Below are 18,355 nucleotides of genomic sequence, written 5' to 3'. Positions count from 1 at the left end.
ATGTAGAATTCTGGGTAATTTTTAATTTCCTCATTTTCAGTTAAATATATTTCCTAACTTTCACAAATAACATGTAGTTACTTAGGTGTAAAGTTCCTGTCCCACACTAAGCCTTGAGAGATGCTGTCTTTAAGGCACGTTGTCCTTGGCTTCTGGGGGTCCCCGCCCGGGCTGTGTGGTTGCCTGACCAGCAGGGCCGTGGAGCCTGGCACCAGGCGCAGTCAGGCGGCAGAGACAGAGGCATCTTATGCAGTACGAGTCTCTCACCCTTGCTTCTTATCAGTTTAGCTGATAAGCTGAGGTTATTATATTATCTTAGCCAACCAGACTTTTCTTGTCTGCCAGTAACTTTCATTACATTTGACTTGGCTTTATTTTAGTGTTATTTTACAGTTTGTGACAGAAAGGGGAGAAACTTGGTAGCTACTTATGTCGATCATTGCACCACTGGAATTTATTAAAATGCTTCAGTTTCAAAACACAAATGTGTTTTCTGTTCTGTATAGGGAGCAGAGCAGTATGTGGTCCAGTTTTCCTCTGGGATGTTTTTTTCTGCTACAACATCTTTATTCTCTTTCCTAGCAATTACCAGTGATAACATCCAATACCATTGTGAGGTGCCGATCTTGTCGAACATATATCAACCCTTTTGTATCCTTCATTGATCAACGTAGATGGAAATGCAATTTGTGCTATAGAGTTAATGATGGTGAGTTTCATATTCTTTTAAAATATTTATTTCATTTATTTGTGCCAGGTCTTAGCTGAGGATGTATAGTTGTGGCATGCGGGATCTTTAGTTAACAGCAGGTGAGCTCTAGATCTCAGACTAGGGATCAAACCTGGGCCACCGGCATTGGGAGCAGAGTCTTAGCCACTGGACCACCAGCAAAGTCCCTCAGATTCTTAAAATAATGTGTCTTGTATTATTTTAGACATTTTGACATTGTTGCTATCATCTGGTCTCTCCTCACTGTTTATAAACTTTCATGACACTTTTAATGAAGAGAATACAGGCTAGGGACACTTCATTTTTGGCTGGCCAAGGGGGTAATTGATAATGTGGAGATTGACAGGGAGGAGAGAAGGTAAAAAGAATTCATAAACCAGCCCAGGTGGGATGCATGAGACAAGTGCTCGGGCCTGGTGCACTGGGAAGACCCAGAGGAATCGGGTGGAGAGGGAGGTGGGAGGGGGGATTGGGATGGGGAATACGTGTAAATCTATGGCTGATTCATATCAATGTATGACAAAACCCACTGGGAAAAAAAAATAAATAAATAAAGGAGAAATTGAAAAAAAAAAAAAGAAAAAAAAAGATTTAAAAAAAAAAACACATCTTTTCATCTAAAACTACATGAAAAAAAAAATTATTTTTGAAGAAGTGAAGTGAAGGAGTGCAGGTCAGACAGATGAGAGCATGCACACTAATCATGCTTGACCCTGACAAGTTTAGATTGTCTTCTTTTTGTACATTTGGTTCATTCAACTCAGTGTAGATCTCTGCCAGTATGTGTGGATGCATGCGTGCATATGTATCTACTGTCCCCTTTAAGGACATTTCTTAGATCCTCTTACTATGATTGCTTTCAAATCTTGTGTTTCTGATTTCTTTCCCATGTCATGTGACATAATAAATAGGACACAAGCCTAAGAAGCAAGGCTCCTTGTGTCCTGGTTTTCTCATCTGATTTCAGAAAATAAGTTTTCTTGTCCTCCTGATTTATTTTTTAAAGAAGGTTTAGGGGATTAGTTTTTACCATTAGATCTTCACAAAGCTATTATAAACTTCATAAATATTAGTAATAGAGGTGTTTATTTCTAGGCATATATATGTATTTAGAAATTGTGCTACTAAATTTGTACTGGATTCCTAATCTTATCTAGTTCCTGAAGAATTTATGTATAATCCCCTTACCCGATCCTATGGAGAGCCTCATAAACGGCCAGAAGTTCAGAATTCAACAGTGGAGTTCATTGCTTCTTCAGATTATATGGTAACTATTCAGTGTTAAAATTAGTCCTAGAGTGCAATTGTATTGGTCATTTGGTAATTTACTCTTAAGTGAATTCTTATCTAATTTTTTAAATTGTCCATAGTATGATTTCTTTGAAATAGTGCTGAAAGCTTGTACTTAACAAATAGATAACTCTTTGTATCTTTGTAAAGATTATTTGATCTCCTAGAAGAGTGCAGTTATATCCCTAAGAAACATTGGTAATGTTTCCTAATAAATAACTATCATCTACAATTTGTTGCCATTTTGATTTCATTACTTGCATGGAATGAATATAAGTATTCTTTTTACCATTTAGTATTTAAGATCCTTCAATAGACAATCTCATATTTTTGTCAAAAATTGCTTTTAAGAACTTGCTTTACACCTAGCACTTAACCCTTGGGATTCAACTGCCATCAGGTGACCCAATGGTACTAATGATTGTCAGGTTTAAAAATATAAATGTTTAAAGTAAAATATTTTTAGGAGTAGGGAAGGGGTTAAAGATTAATATATAATAATAAATATGCTTAATTTTTCTTGGAAAGATATCTCAGCCATCACTCCATCAGGAAGACATTTAACCTATCTATTTAACCATTACTGTGTAATTACTGCCTAATCATGCTTAATCCATGACCAAATTTAAAGGAAAAAAAATCAAAGGAATATCATTTTCATTACCTAAGGTCTTATAAAACATTGATTCTATTTGTGTAGATATATGTATATATATTTTACAATCAGTAAATATCCAGTACTAGTTGTGATATAAAAAGAATGACTTATACCTACTGAATATGTTACATTATTTCTATTCCTTTCAGCTCCGTCCACCTCAGCCCGCAGTTTACTTGTTTGTTTTAGATGTGTCTCATAATGCAGTAGAAGCTGGATATTTGACAATTTTATGCCAGGCACTGCTAGAAAATCTAGACAAGTAAGAATTTTTTTTACTCTGTGTGTGTGTGTGTGTGTGTGTGTGTGTAAGTGTATAAAATGTGAAGCATGTATATTAGCAATTTATGGGGTTGGGTTTTATTAAGTTTAATTTCATTTATCACTAAAAGAGTACATTGTATCTACTTTAGAATAAAGGTCTACTGTGTATATTATTTGGATTTATAACTTTATATCTGAATGTTAAAACCATAATAGTTTTAATACCTAGGAATTTAGATTTTATCTAACTATCCCCCTTGACTTAGCAAGTCTGAGCACTTAGATCCAGAAAACGCAACCTAGCCAGGGTATCAAGGATCTGGATGAGAGAAATCGAGCTGTAATTTATGCCTGAGCAAGCAGTTTTTCATAAGATAGTTTCAGATGTGCTAATGAGAAAATGAGCCAGATAAAGGGAGAGGGAATTGATACTGTGCTGAACATTTCAAGAAGCCAGAAACTGAACTGGCACATTAGTAGGAAGCTTTATGGTGAACGTGGAAACAGAGTATAGGATAAGGTGATTATACTTGGCTCTGATTCCTGCCTGTCTGTCTACCAGTATTAGTCATGAAGGAGACCCTTGACTAAACTTAAAAAGTGGATGTTCCAGATCTCTAGGAAACAAAGTTGTTTGTACGTTTCTTCTTCTACTCCAACACCCATAAGAAATATGGCTTAAGGTTGTTAGTAAGAGTAGCTTCCTACTGCCAGTGGGTTCTTGATTTGTGTAGAGGTGAATATATATATTGAATATATTGAATATATTCAGTTGAATTGAATTCAATATATATATATATTCAATATATATTGAATATATTTCAATATTGAAAATACATGAATATTTTGTCCGAAATACTCAGTGATTCCAAAAGGTTCTTCTCTTCCATCTTCCATTTGAGTTTGAGAATCCTTATTCTGTTGAGTGCTAGCTCTAGACGCTATAATTGTGTATCACTGATTTTGGCCTGTGAATAAACTGATAACATTGAGACATTCAGGATTAAAAACATCCAGAGATATTAAATGATTTGCCTGAAGTTTCTGTTAGTAACTTAGTGATTTCATATTTTTGTTCTTGATTGAAGCATTTGCCCTTTCTAAGTCACAAGTGCTTAGTTCAGACATGACTTTAGCAGTGAGTAGCAAAGGAAGACACTCTGCAAACAAATAGCTGTTAAGACTGAAGAGTTAGCTTGCTGGAAAGGTATTTGATGATATAGCACTAGAAATAGGAGCCAGTGCAATGCAAGAGACCAGGGTTCAATCCCCAGGTCGGGAAGATCCCCTGGAGAAGGCAGTGGCAGCCCACTCCAATATTCTTGCCTGGAGAATTCTATGGAAAGAGGAGCCTGGTGAACTATAGTCCATGGGGTTGCAAAGAGTCAGACACGACTGAGACAAACACATTCACTTTTCACTTTCAACAGAGATGAGTGACTATTTGCAAATTAAATGGTCTATGGAAAGCCAAAAAGATAATATTGGGAATGAAAAATAGTTTCTAAAAACGTATATGTTTGATTAAAGTGGAAATTAAAAGTATCAGGAAAGTAAAAATGTAAAGGTGATAGGATAGCAATAAGATATTACCATGCTTTTGGAAAGGGCTGTGTATATAACTTTGAGAAAGGAAATTCGATGCTGGAGCAGTTCTAGCTCAGCTTTGTATTTTGGCCTAGAGTTACGTAGTGTCCTTTGCGATTGATAACAAATGACTCTAATAAGCAGTGACCTTAGAAATCTCAAAGAAGTGAAGAAATTAGTCTGTAGAAACAAGGTAAATCTTGACCAGTATTGCTAAGCTAAACACCTGCATAACTTGTTTTCTGTTCTCTGAAATGCCTTTTTTAAAAATTGGAATATAATTGCTTTACAGTGTTGTGCTGGTTTCTGCTTTACAACGTCATGAATCAGCCTCTAAGTAGCCTGATTGATCCTTCATAGTAATAATAGTGCTTCTTGCTTTGGTGCACACTGTTTTGGCATCCTGTAATATTAAAAAATATCTTTAAAGACATTGCTAAAACAATAAATTATGTAAAAAATTATAATAAATTACATTTAAAAATTATAGCAGTTAACATGATGGTACTTAGAAATATACTGATACTTTTGTAAGGCAGGGCATCTATCTTATTATTAATAAGGATAGCTTGACAGGCTTTTTTTTGACAGGCTTTTAAATGGTTATTTATTCTTTGCTGTATTATTGACTTGAATACTGACAGAAAATTTGAATACTTGAATACTCACAGAAAAATTTTAAAACAATGATAATAGATTAAATGTCTTGATGTTTCTGAATGTGGTTTTTATTTAAAATTTTACATGTTAAAATCTTTTCTTGAAAAGTACTCATTTTGTCCTTAAAATACTTAAACAATATACATGATTTTTATAATACTAAAACTGAAAATATGAGCGATTTTTACTTAAAGGAGTTTGTTTCAGAGGAAAGTTAGCAAAAAAGTCTTTGTTTTTTAAGCATATCATTTTAAGTTTTGATTTATTATTTGAAGATAGTTCTGTTATCAGAGGCATGAACTCTATAAACATGTCTGGTTTCATCTGAAAATGAAATGTTTTATACTTACTCTTTTCTGATATGCATTGGTTCAGATAGCGGTAGCTATCCTCTATAAAAAAAAATAAACAATTAGTATTTTTTGAAAATAGGATATGTCACTTAGCAGTTTGAATTTAAAATTATTATTTTTATCTTTAGGCTCCCTGGAGATTCACGAACAAGAATAGGATTCGTGACCTTTGATAGCACTATTCATTTCTACAATTTACAAGAAGGATTATCACAGCCTCAAATGTTGATTGTATCTGATATAGATGGTAAGCAGTGAATAAAACAAACCTCTATTAATAAAACAGAATTTTGGAATTAAGGTTACTTTATTTTACAATACAACTTGTCATAATGCTTGTCATAATGCTGCACAGATAATTTAGCTCATTAGATATTTGTTTTAAAATAATTGCTTTCCTGGAAAGTACTTGAGTCAAAGTTTTTCCACACCTGTGTATGTGTACTTACACATGCTCACACACACACACACGTATGATATGTACAGAGGATATATATTAAATAAAGCAATATTGTGCATACCCTTTACATGTATGGACTTAAAAAACTAAGATTTTTTAAATTCGAAATTCTTTTGAGTTTATTTATATTTTGGTTAAAATATATGTTTTCCCTATAGATGTTTTTCTACCTACTCCGGATAGCTTACTTGTGAATCTGTATGAAAGTAAAGAGGTGAGATTGACTTTTTTTTTTAAGTACTAAAGTATTTCTGTTACTTCAACTGATTGTAATATTGAACATGTGTTTACTTGGTATATATTAACATTTCAGTAAACATTGTAGGTAGCGTATCTGTTGACTGCTCACTTTGCATTCCTCCAAAATGTAGTGGCATATACTGTACTCTGGAATATTTTAAAGAAGAATATTGCCCTTCCTTCTCAGTAATTCCACTTTTAATCTTTGTTTTCCCAGCTTATAAAAGACTTATTGAATGCATTACCAAATATGTTCACCAATACAAGAGAAACACACAGTGCCCTGGGTCCTGCTCTCCAGGCTGCCTTTAAATTAATGTCTCCAACAGGTGGCCGTGTGTCTGTATTTCAGACACAGTTACCTTCCTTGGGGGCAGGACTTCTGCAGTCCAGAGAAGATCCTAATCAGAGATCAAGCACAAAGGTATATTAGTTCCTCTCTCATATTCAAGATCATGGTTTCTACCTCTATTGACTTGTTTAATTATTTGATAGTCTATTTTTCTAATTCTTTGACAGTAAAAAAAAAAAAATACAAACTGGTAAGAGTGTTTAATTTAAATTACCATTTTGTTGTTGTGTTGCAGTGTGTTCTTTTTAATACTTTGTTTTATGAGTCATAGAAATTTAGAAATTGTCTACTCTAACCCTTTTTTTACAGATGAGGAAACAGATTAAACAGTCTTGCCAAAAGTTAAATTAAGATTTAATGGTAAAGATGTGACTTAGATTTTCTGACTTCAGTGCTCTTTTCTATTTCACAATTGATAAAACTTACTAAATCTGAGATATAATTTAATCTGCACATATTAATAAACTTTTAATGAAGGTAATACAAATCATTGTATAAAACTTGGAACATAGAAACATATAGATGATCAGTTATCTCATTGTCAAGATAATAGTAGTTAAATAAATACAAATAAGCGTAATTGGGCATCATACATGTATACTATATTTTTTCATTGACTTTTTTCACTGAAGTGAGCATTCACTCATAGTGAGCATTTTCGGAAGTCCCTAAAAATTCTACTTAAAAAAGGTTTTTTTAGTAAATATGAAAACATGATTTCGTTAATTGCCTTCTTGCTGTTTAAGAGTGAAATGAGGCTGAATGTTCCTAGGGTTTTACAGTGAAGATTTGATCAGGGTATTTTAACCCCAATTTCAAATACTCGTTTTTGTTCTGTAAATAAGTTTTGTCTGACCTCAACTTATATATATGAAAATGCCATTGCATCTAGTTATGAGTATGAATTAAACAGTTTTAATAGTGTTGTAAATCTTTAGCCACATATTCAGTTTTTCCCTAAGATAAATTTCTAGAAGTGAAATTATTGGATCAATGAGTATAAACTGTATTTAAAATTATTATTTTATTTTACTTATTGGGATTTCTAATCAACCTGTACTCTTAAGGACTCTGATTACTTTTTTATTCTTTACCAATTTGCTAAAGAATTGCACTGTGTTTTACTTTTTATGAAATTGTGCTTTTAAATTGCTTTTGAGAAAGAAGCTAATTTCAAAATAAACTGGGGACAAGTATATTTTTATATTTATATTTTTTATTATATTATTTATATTTATATTTTTTAACTCATCAACAAGTACAGCTAACATTATCCAGCGCATTGATCCATCGTAATCCATTATGCAAAGTGTTTACTGATTTCTTTGATACAGTTTTGAGTTTTTTTGTTCTCATTTAACTTTTAGAAGTATTGTCTATCTATAGCCTGAGACTCAAGAATTTAAGTGTCTGTTCTAAGCTCACATAATAATCATACACTATAATTGAAACATTTTGTTGTGCAATGTAGTGAAATAATTAAGAACTTGGAGCCTGGCTCTTGCATTCTTAACTCTTCTCTATTGCCATCTCCTCAGCTCAAGTGTCCTGGTACCAACAGGAAAGACTTTGCTCACTCTGTTAGTCTCTCGTGTTATTGTGTAACAGTATACGTGTAATAATTGGTAACAGCACTCATTCTGGAGCCAGACTGCTTGGATACTCCAGCATCTACCACTCAATAACTATGTAATTAGTTGAGTTACATAGTCATTTGTTTGCCTCAGTTCCCTCATCTGTAAAATGTTGGTAACTCTGTGAAATATATATTATTATGAGGATTAAATAATTTAATTATATAAGACATCTATGCTGCCGTATATGTGCTTTTATAAATGTTAGTGATTATTCTCATAGGAAATCTATGCCAACCACCTAGACATAAAAAAAAAAATCCTTAGTTTGATAGGGGGACAGAGGATATTCTCTTCCTTATTGTAACAGATAGAAATATATGCATAATTCAAGGTTTTCTAGCTCTTACTTTATGACCTATTGACTTAGGTTGTACACCATCTTGGCCCTGCAACTGATTTTTATAAGAAACTCGCTTTAGATTGCTCAGGGCAGCAGACTGCAGTGGATCTGTTCCTTTTAAGTTCACAGTATTCTGATCTTGCTTCTCTAGGTAAGGAGATACCATTGTATTTATCTGTTTTTACATAAACATTTTTAGCATATAATTAAATGTAAATTCTTTACTAAGAGTTCTCAGTTGTTTGGGGAGAAAGACATGTGAATTAGATAATGTCTATGAAATTACCACTAAACTTTAAAAAAAAAACAACCCTATCCTATACAAATATAAAATGCTAATCTGGGTTGTTGTTTTTGTTTAAATACAATTCTTTTACCATTCTGCTCAACAGTAAACTTAATATATGTTATGTTTTATAAATATTTCTTTCTCAGACTTATATATTATCCCCATTTTTGACCACTGTAGGTTTTTTTTCATTATAACTTAGATTTCTTCATAATACAGAATCTGCACTGCTATTAGACAAGTAAAATGTTATCATTTCAGTAGCTAATACTTTTCCTTTTTCTCTCTAAAGCTTGCATGTCCAAGTATTCTGCAGGGTGCATCTATTATTATCCATCTTTCCACTATACTCACAATCCTTCGCAAGCAGAAAAGTTACAAAAAGATCTAAAACGGTATCTCACAAGAAAAATTGGATTTGAAGCTGTTATGAGAATAAGGTGTACTAAAGGTATGAAATTATAAAAGTTATGCTTTATATTATATACTTTTTTCAAAACTAATAAGCATTCATGTATTGACAACCTGTGACCACCTTTCATTATCATAAAAAAGATTTTCTACTTGATCCAACTAGCTGTACTGTTTTAAATATTATTATTAAATAATCATTGTTCAGTTTTTTAAGTAATTTGAATAAGTGGGCAGAGTTAATGCTTTGCCTTATTAGGAGGAAGTCAAGAGAAAGCCCATATTGGAGGTGATTTCAGATGAATTTGAGGAATAGGGAGGATCTTAAGTGAAAATTGTCCTATTAATGATCTTTGCCTTCCTCATCATTCAAACAGTCTTCAGTTTCAGTTATCTCTGTTTTATGTGAAAAGTACTGCTCCCAGTTATCCTTTTGATTCAAAATCAGAGATATTTTTTATTTAAAAAGTAGCTTTAACCTGAGGTAAAGAGACTAGTGCTACTTCATCTTTTATAACAAGTTTTCTCTTCCCTAGGTCTTTCCATGCACACTTTTCATGGAAATTTCTTTGTCCGTTCCACTGATTTGTTATCCCTCGCCAACATCAATCCCGATGCTGGGTTTGCAGTACAACTCTCAATTGAAGAAAGTTTGACAGATACTTCCTTAGTGTGCTTTCAAACAGCCCTATTATATACATCTAGCAAAGGTAATGTTAACAGAAGTGAAATGTAACCTGCCCCGTAATTCTCACCTCTTTTCATCTACCGGGAGATTGGGAGAGTGAACACCAATGGGAAGTAATGGAATTGGTGTTCATCAAATATACGTTCCGTTCACTCATTTTGAATCTTCAAAGAGTGCCTTTTTTGACTTATGGAAGACTTGTACCCCCAGAATCATATTAGCATAATAACTCAAAACTAAATCTGTCTGGGTTATCCTGAGCGTTATTTCTTTATCCATAACATGAGAAATTCTCCATGGCACTTAAGGTCTATCTGGTCTGTTTTCTGACATTATACTATGTAACATATAATTTAGAATGAGTACTGCTAAGATGAAAAACCAGAACCTAGTGTTCAGAATATAGTGTATGTTCATAGTTTTTGTTCAGGTTTAGAGAATGTTTAATTTTCTTTAAAACATGTTCATTGTAAAACTTTGTTTTTGCCATTTCAAAATCCTGTTGGTAATTTAATACCATCAAATAATAACTTGAATAATATTTTGACCTATTTGCTTTCTTTATTTCTTGGCCTGATGTATTTTGCAATGACATGGATTCATCCTTTCATTAGGTGAGCGGAGAATTAGAGTGCACACTCTTTGCTTGCCAGTGGTCAGTTCACTAGCAGATGTGTATGCAGGAGTGGATGTACAAGCTGCCATCTGCCTCCTGGCAAACATGGGTAAGTAAAAAAGTGAAGCAACAGGTGAAATATATTTTTCTATACTAAAAACTGAAGCCTGGGCATTGTTTTACCCTAGAAATTCCTCATTTAAAAAGTATTTATATTTTACATTTTCATTTACAACAGTGTGAATTGAGCTGTTCTCATTCTTATGAATTCTTTAGTTTAAAAATCATGTGTGGGATTCATAATCATTAATAACTGGTAGCATCTCAAGTGTTTTCCAAATGGTGACTGCATGAACAAACTGGTACATCCATATGATGGAATACAACTCGGCAATGAAAAGGAATGAACTGTTGATATGTGAACAGACGTGGATGACTCAAAGGCATTATGCTAAGTGAAAGAAGCAAAACTCAAAAGGGTACATACAAATGATTCATTCATTCAACATTCTGGAAAAGTGAAAATTATAAGAATGAAGAATAGTTCACTGATTATCAGGGTTGATGGAAGGAGGAGGATTTTTACTACAAAGGGGCAGCCACACTCAAGGGAACAACTGAAATGTATTTTTCTAACCTAAAAATGAAATTTCTGTTTGTTTCTTAAGTATTGCATGTAAATTTTATCTCTTAACAATATTCACTGGCATCTAATGGTTAAAAACTTTTTCATTTTCGTTGCTTTATAGCTGTGGATCGATCAATTTCCTCAAGTCTATCGGATGCAAGAGATGCCTTAGTGAACGCTGTGGTGGATTCATTATCTGCATACGGCTCAACTGTCTCAAATTTACAGCACTCGGGGTTGATAGCACCCAGCTCCCTCAAGTTGTTTCCTCTCTATGTTTTGGCCCTTCTCAAACAGGTAGCTGTCTGTACACTGTTAGATTTTATAAAGTCTTATGAAATTTTCAATGTATAGGTTTCCAAACCTAGTTTTTCTGGTGGGTGGTAGGGAATTAAATACTTGATTAGACAGTTGCAGCTTAGCATTGGAGGAGTTTTAAACAGGAAGAGGTGAATGGAAAATGAAGGTATACAAATACATGATGACTGTCATGAAACTATGCTCTCACTCTGACATGTGGGAGCAGCATGAATAATGGTGTGTGTGTAGCACACTCTTAGTATGTGCTCCTGGAAAGAGACTCTAAGGACAGGGCCTGCTGTTCATTGGACATCTTCCCAAGTCTCCGGCACCATAATACGTGTTGTATATACATCATCGCATTTAATCCTTACTGCTTCCTAGAGGTATTCTTTTCTCCTTTTTTCTTATGATGTCAGTCAGTATACCTTTGAGAAGCTAAGTAACTTGCTCACATATCTACCAATTAAATTGTTAGTGTTGAAAACTGAATCCAGGCCTATCTGGTGTGAAGGCTGTGCTTTTCCCATGGCTGATGGTATATATCTGTTTTAATATTTGTCCACCATATATATGTTTTACTGAAAAATGTGTATTGTTTCTTCATGTAGAAAGCATTTAGAACTGGCACAAGCACACGCCTGGATGATCGTGTATATGCCATGTGTCAGATAAAGTGTCAGCCACTTGTTCATCTAATGAAAATGATTCATCCCAACCTGTACAGGATAGACAGATTGACAGATGAGGTATGATTTTTTTTTCATTGTGTTTGAAATTTTTTAATTTAAATTTATTTGGGTGTCTTGATTCTGCATCTAAGATAGTATTGTATTGTTAACAATTTCTTCCATCTGTTTTTCCCCCTGTGACAATAATACATTAAATACAGACATTAACTATGGATTTGATTAGACAACAGGACTATTAGATAGTATCATGGTTATGGCATTTTCAAAAATAGTTTCATATGGGAAGTGATTCACTTTGTGGATTTGATTACATTTACTGCAAAGCGGCATTATAGAAGGACATTTCCCTTTGTATTTTGAAGATATTGACAGTTTGTGATGTGATCAGAGTGCAACTTTGACTATATTATTGTAAAACTAATCTGGTATCCAACAGTATTTTTAATATGCCAATATGTAATGTCTTTTTTTCTACTCTTTGGAATCAAAAAGTCCTTTGTAGCAGATATTGTAGTCGTACTTTTAGTATATCCTGAACCCAGAAGGGAAGGAAATGGGCAGATCTTTTTACCTAGTCAAGTTTTTATGTTTTAAATTTGAATACCTTTGAGCATCTTTTAATTTAGATACATTTGAGAGTCTTGATTCTACAGCCAAGGTGGTATATATTATCAATACAGTCCATCCTTGAGCAGCACGAGGGTCATGAGCACCACCCCTGTGCAACTGAAAGGCCATGTGTGACTTCATGGTCAGTCCTCTGTATCCTCGATTCGGTGCCCACGGATTCAACCAACTGCAGATCATGTAGTTCTGCAGTATGTATTGAGAAAAACTGCATATCGGTGGACCTACGTAGTTCACACTCATGTTGTTCAAAGGTCACCGGTAGTTTTTACATATTACAGAATTATCAAGTATCATTTTTCAGTATCAGAGCTAGTGGCCGTTAGCTTCCAGCCTGGGATAGTAGTTATGTAAGGTCATTCACATTCTATCTTTTTTTCTTTTCAGGGTGCAATACACGTTAATGACAGGGTTGTACCTCAGCCACCTCTTCAAAAATTGTCTGCAGAGAAACTGACACGAGAAGGTGCTTTCCTTATGGACTGTGGCTCTGTAAGTACTCTTTCGTGACAAAGCTTAACAACTGCAGCTGGCAAAAGGAGAAACACTTACAGGATCCAGCTCTGTTACCACAGATCAGGCAATGAAAGGTGGTTTGGGAATTCAGGGGCAATAAATTGGAACTGGCACAGGAGATCAGTTTGTTTAAGAGGAGTAAAGAGATAAATACCTTACTTCAAGGAATTTTTTGTCTAGAATCATAAAATTCTAAGGGACCTCAAGAATTTTTGTAGTCCAATTAATCTATTGTCTGAAATGCCATTAATAATTAGGATTTCAGGAGATGTCATTGGACAGGGTGGTGGTGAAGGGTGTCAGAATAGGCAGGGTGGCTTCGTTAATGATACCTTGTGAGCAGGAAGAGAATTCCAATAGGCACAATACAGGGTGGGGAGTGGTAGGGCGCAGGGGACATTGGTTAAAGTACAGAGGCAGTGATTGAAATAATGGAAATAGCGGGTAGGAAATGTAGTAAGTCATATATCTTGGTTGAAGCTTTGGGGGAAAAGTAAGGAAAATGGTAAAATGTATTTTATGAGAAGCTTGAAATCTCAGCAGAGAAGATATGAGCCACTCTGGATTCCTGAATGCAAATTCCAAATACGCAGGTTACAGGCTTCCTTTTTCACCTTCGTGTTTATTCCTGCTTGATTCGAGCTAGTGTACTTTGTCTCTTTTATGCTTGATGATTTTGAGAAAATGAGCCGTAATGGGTTTCCAATTAGGGAGTTTTACTGTGATTTGTTTTGTTTTTAGATTTTTTACATTTGGATCGGAAAGAGCTGTGACAATAACTTTATAGAGGATGTGCTTGGGTATCCTGATTTTGCATCAATACCACAGAAAATGGTCAGTGGATTTATATAGGTTTAACTTTTTGTGTACTTACTTGTTTAATTTTATTTTTTGAGATATAATGTACATAAGAGTCACCATTTTAATAATTTTAAAATGTACAATGCATTTGTTTTTAGTATATTCAGTGTTTACAACCATTTCCAGTATATAATTTCAGAGCATTTACATCACCTCAAAAAGAAACCTGTATCTCCCAATTCTTCCTTTCTGTTTTCCCTGGGCCACCACTAACCTACTTTCTATCTGTGTGAATTTGCCTGTTTTAGACAATTCATATATATGGAATCACACAATGCAAGGCCTTTTGAGTTTGACAACTTCTCACCATGATTTCAACATCCATATTGTAGTGTGTATCAGTACTTCATCCTTTTTTATGACTAAATAACAGTCCATTGTATGAATAGATCACATTTTGTGTATCCAGTCATTTCTTCTTGGACATTTAGGTTATCTCTACTCTGGTGCTATTGTGAAAAGTGCTTCCGTGAACAGTTTGTGTACAAATGTTTGTGTGAACACGTTTTCAGGTTCTCTTGAATCTGTAACTGGAAGTAGAATTGCTGGGTCATACGGTTAACTTTTTGAGCAACTCCAGACTATTTTCCAACAACTTTAACTTCTCTAAATTATTTTGCTGATATTAAGCATAATTTTTTCAGTAAGCCTGTACTGTATGTATGTTGATACCAAAGAAATATGATTCTGAAAGCAGTTCTCTATGCTACTTAATAGAAAAGGCCTACCTTATTCTTACATATTGTAAATATGCCCTTTCTCCTAAAATTAATATAAGTCAACGTAATTCTTAACCATGTTCGCTATTTGATTTATTTTTTAAAATTTGCCACATTAATCCAGAGTTTATTTCTAAGACTCAACAAAGAAGAAAAATGAGAAAATGATTTGAACAGGTAATTCATAGGTGGAAAATATAGTAGTGGCCATATGAATCAATGTTCAGCTTCATTTATAATTAAGAAAGCAAAATAAACTATTAATAACAGTATAGTATTTCTTTCATTTATCAGATTTTGCCCCCTGGTAAAAAATTTTTTTAATTTGATAATAGGCAATAATGCAGAGGGAATAGGTCAGCAGGCCTATTAATTGGACTGTATACATTTACATAGTCTTTAGAGGACCATTTGACAATACCTGTTGAAATTAAAAATGCACAGCGTATGACATAGTAAATTATTTACTCCTAAGAATGTATCCTATAGATACACTCATAGAAGTATTCATATGTACACATATGCTTAAGAGGATATCGTGCTTGTATGCTAAGTCACTTCAGTCGTGTACAGCTCTTGGCGACCTTTGGACTGTAGCCCAAGCTTCTCTGTCCATGGGATTATCCAGGCAAGAATACAGGAGTGCATTGCCATGCCCTTCTCCGGGGGGATCTTCCTGACCCAGGGACTGAACTCACATCTCCTGAGGCTCTTACATTGCTGGTGGATTCTTTATCACTGAGCCACCAGGGAAGCCCAAGTAAAATCTATGAATCTATTAAAAAGAATACAATCTGAAAAAGAAAACAATGTGCATAATATCCATTTGTATTTTCAAAAATGTGTTTCTATATATAATAGTGACTATATTATATATATTTAGAAAATATATGAAAGAAATGTACATAAAAATATGTTTTTCTTGTACTTTTAAAATATTGATATAAATTTAAATATAATTAACCCAAACTTTTCTGTTTAAATTTTTGTATACTATTTACTTTGGAAAAAACTCATTGTACACATAGAAGAATATATTTTTCTGCATTGCAGGTGGATTCTTTACAGTCTGAGCCACCAGGGAAGCCCTCAGATATACATACACACACATATATATAAAAGAATAGACTCTTTAGGTCTTTTAAAAAATAGTCTTGCATATGGCTTTTAAAACATTCACACTATTCTTTTAAAATTTCTTGCCCTTAAATATTAAGGACAAAGGAAACATAAAATTCTGTAAGAATGTCTGTTATTAGAATAATGTATAATTGTTTATAAGTGAAACTGAAGCTTAATGATAGCCCCCCAATTTGAATATTTCCTTTGGAAGAAACAAAAAGTATAACACAATATGAGTAACATACTAATTGTGTATGTTTTATTGACTTTTCTGGAAAAACTATAATATTCAGGTAAAATATCAGTGGCATACTTATCACTAAATATGTCTTATTAGTCGGAAAAACAGATTTATCAACAGTGTAATAAATTTCTTGCGTTTGGTTGCTGCTGTTGGGGCTGGGATCGAGTGCTGGCGTTTGGTGGTGGTCGTGATTATGATTGAGTTCTAATACTGCCTAAGTCTATGAGAAAGAAAATGACTTCCTCATTGCATTTTTTTACCAGACACATCTTCCAGAGCTAGACACACTTTCATCAGAGAGAGCCAGATCCTTTATAACTTGGCTTAGAGACAGCAGACCATTAAGCCCAATTCTTCACGTGGTAAAGTAAGTACTTCTGTAACTTAATTATGAAATTGTCTTATCCTGTCCAGTCCATGTGAAATTGTTTGTCTTCAAATCAAATTTTAAATAATAATATCAAAATACATTGTAGTAGTAGAAGGCTGTTACTTGATTAACATCCCCTATCCTTTTTTGTAAAAGTCCCCATGTATTTTTTCTAATGTATAAGTATTCTTTTTAATAATATGAATTTTTAGATAAATATCCCTTTTTCTTTTTCAGAGATGAGAGTCCTGCCAAAACAGAATTTTTTCAACATTTGATTGAAGACCGGACAGAAGCTGCCTTCTCTTACTATGAATTTTTGCTTCATGTTCAGCAGCAGATTTGTAAGTGAAGTGAAATAAAATTGAATAAGAAGAGAGAGATCTATAACCTAGGTAAAGCATTAATCTGTCAGAGAAGCACATAAGAAATTTGAAATGAAGGCACTTGTTACAAGAGGCAGTGCGTAGCTAGCACCTTGTCTGAGGCTTTGGCAGAAGGTAAAGAGGAAGAAGGAACTTCACAGATTTTCTTCACTCTGAGTTTGATGCTGATAGCGCTGTTTCACCAAGTGTATTTTGAATTGGTTTCCACACATTTCCAGAGTGCAGCAGTACAGTTCTCTGTTCATTGCAAGCTGGCAAACTTCCGTAGCTATGTGGGATGATATGTCAGTGAAAAGTTAGATAAATTCCTTTTTCTTATAATTAATATAACACTTCTGGACTTGAACTCTGACAGGAGATGCCAAAAGGCAGTCGTACCGTGTTATTTGTTTATATGAATTACTTTTTAACAAGGAATGATTCATATTCATTAAATGAATTCAATATTTTCCCTGTAAAAACAATAGAGTTTCAGTACATGAACTATAGAAAAAAATATATATATAATGTACATAAATGTTACATTTGTAAAGAAAATGTAAAAATGTAACTACAGAATATGAATTGCTTAAATTGTGTTGCATTGTTGGATGACAACTCTTTTTGTCGCAGTTAGAGAATGAGGTTGACTAATGCATATTATGAATTGAGTCCACAAAAGAAACACAAAACTCTTTGTAATTCTGTTAAATCTTTTATGTGGATTTATTTATGATCAGCCTACTAATTAAAAATATTTTGCTTGACAATATGGCTTGGTGTTTTGTGTGTTTATGGTTGGGGAGAATTGGTGGTATTCTTATATCTAGGATGTGTTGGATTTACTGCTCAAGGAAATGCAGTGATACTGTATTTCAACCAGTAATATATGTGAATATGTTTTCATTAATTTGTGGACATTACAAAGTACTTATTCTGTTTATATTCAGAAAACAAACCCTACTTTCAAAATATATATGACTGTTGACTAATCATAAGCTTAATTTGTCTTTCTTGGTTAAATTAGGCATTTTTTTTTTCTTACACATTCATAGCAAAATTTTTATAACATGTGACTATCCTATTTAATTGACTTTTAAGATTACCATCTGGAACTTTGAGAGCGATCTTAATTCTGATTTTTAAATATCTTTCATTTATTAACATTTATTTACTATAAAAACTGTTAATGATCCATTAGGTTGTAGAATAAACTTTTATTATAAACACTATAAAAGTCCTACTGATGAACTTTGGAAGGGAAAAGGCTCTTGATGTGTGTGATGAGTGGTTTTGCACTTGTTGGATCTCTTTTCTTTGGATAAAAATAAAAGTA

At 33.6% G+C, this 18,355-nt stretch overlaps 1 protein-coding gene across 5 annotated transcripts in view; it reads left to right on the top strand.

Annotated features, from left to right (window-relative positions):
* Window positions 1–17,789, top strand: part of SEC24B (SEC24 homolog B, COPII coat complex component) — an 80,156-nt gene extending 62,367 nt beyond the window's left edge. For all 5 annotated transcript variants that reach the window (XM_061164225.1, XM_061164227.1, XM_061164226.1 and 2 more), the window contains 16 exons: window positions 583–709; window positions 1,888–1,997; window positions 2,828–2,940; window positions 5,671–5,789; window positions 6,161–6,216; window positions 6,460–6,666; window positions 8,599–8,722; window positions 9,153–9,311; window positions 9,808–9,981; window positions 10,574–10,684; window positions 11,325–11,500; window positions 12,115–12,252; window positions 13,210–13,314; window positions 14,080–14,172; window positions 16,548–16,651; window positions 16,892–17,789. In XM_061164225.1, coding sequence (XP_061020208.1) covers window positions 583–709; window positions 1,888–1,997; window positions 2,828–2,940; window positions 5,671–5,789; window positions 6,161–6,216; window positions 6,460–6,666; window positions 8,599–8,722; window positions 9,153–9,311; window positions 9,808–9,981; window positions 10,574–10,684; window positions 11,325–11,500; window positions 12,115–12,252; window positions 13,210–13,314; window positions 14,080–14,172; window positions 16,548–16,651; window positions 16,892–17,006 — 2,031 coding nt within the window. In that variant the 3' untranslated portion in view covers window positions 17,007–17,789. The remainder of the gene's footprint in view (window positions 1–582; window positions 710–1,887; window positions 1,998–2,827; window positions 2,941–5,670; window positions 5,790–6,160; window positions 6,217–6,459; window positions 6,667–8,598; window positions 8,723–9,152; window positions 9,312–9,807; window positions 9,982–10,573; window positions 10,685–11,324; window positions 11,501–12,114; window positions 12,253–13,209; window positions 13,315–14,079; window positions 14,173–16,547; window positions 16,652–16,891) is intronic.
* The last annotated feature ends 566 nt before the right edge of the window (window positions 17,790–18,355 follow it).

The sequence above is a fragment of the Dama dama genome, chromosome 17 (assembly GCF_033118175.1).
Source record: "Dama dama isolate Ldn47 chromosome 17, ASM3311817v1, whole genome shotgun sequence".
NCBI lineage: Eukaryota > Metazoa > Chordata > Mammalia > Artiodactyla > Cervidae > Dama > Dama dama.
This window is presented reverse-complemented; position numbering and strand designations above follow the sequence as displayed.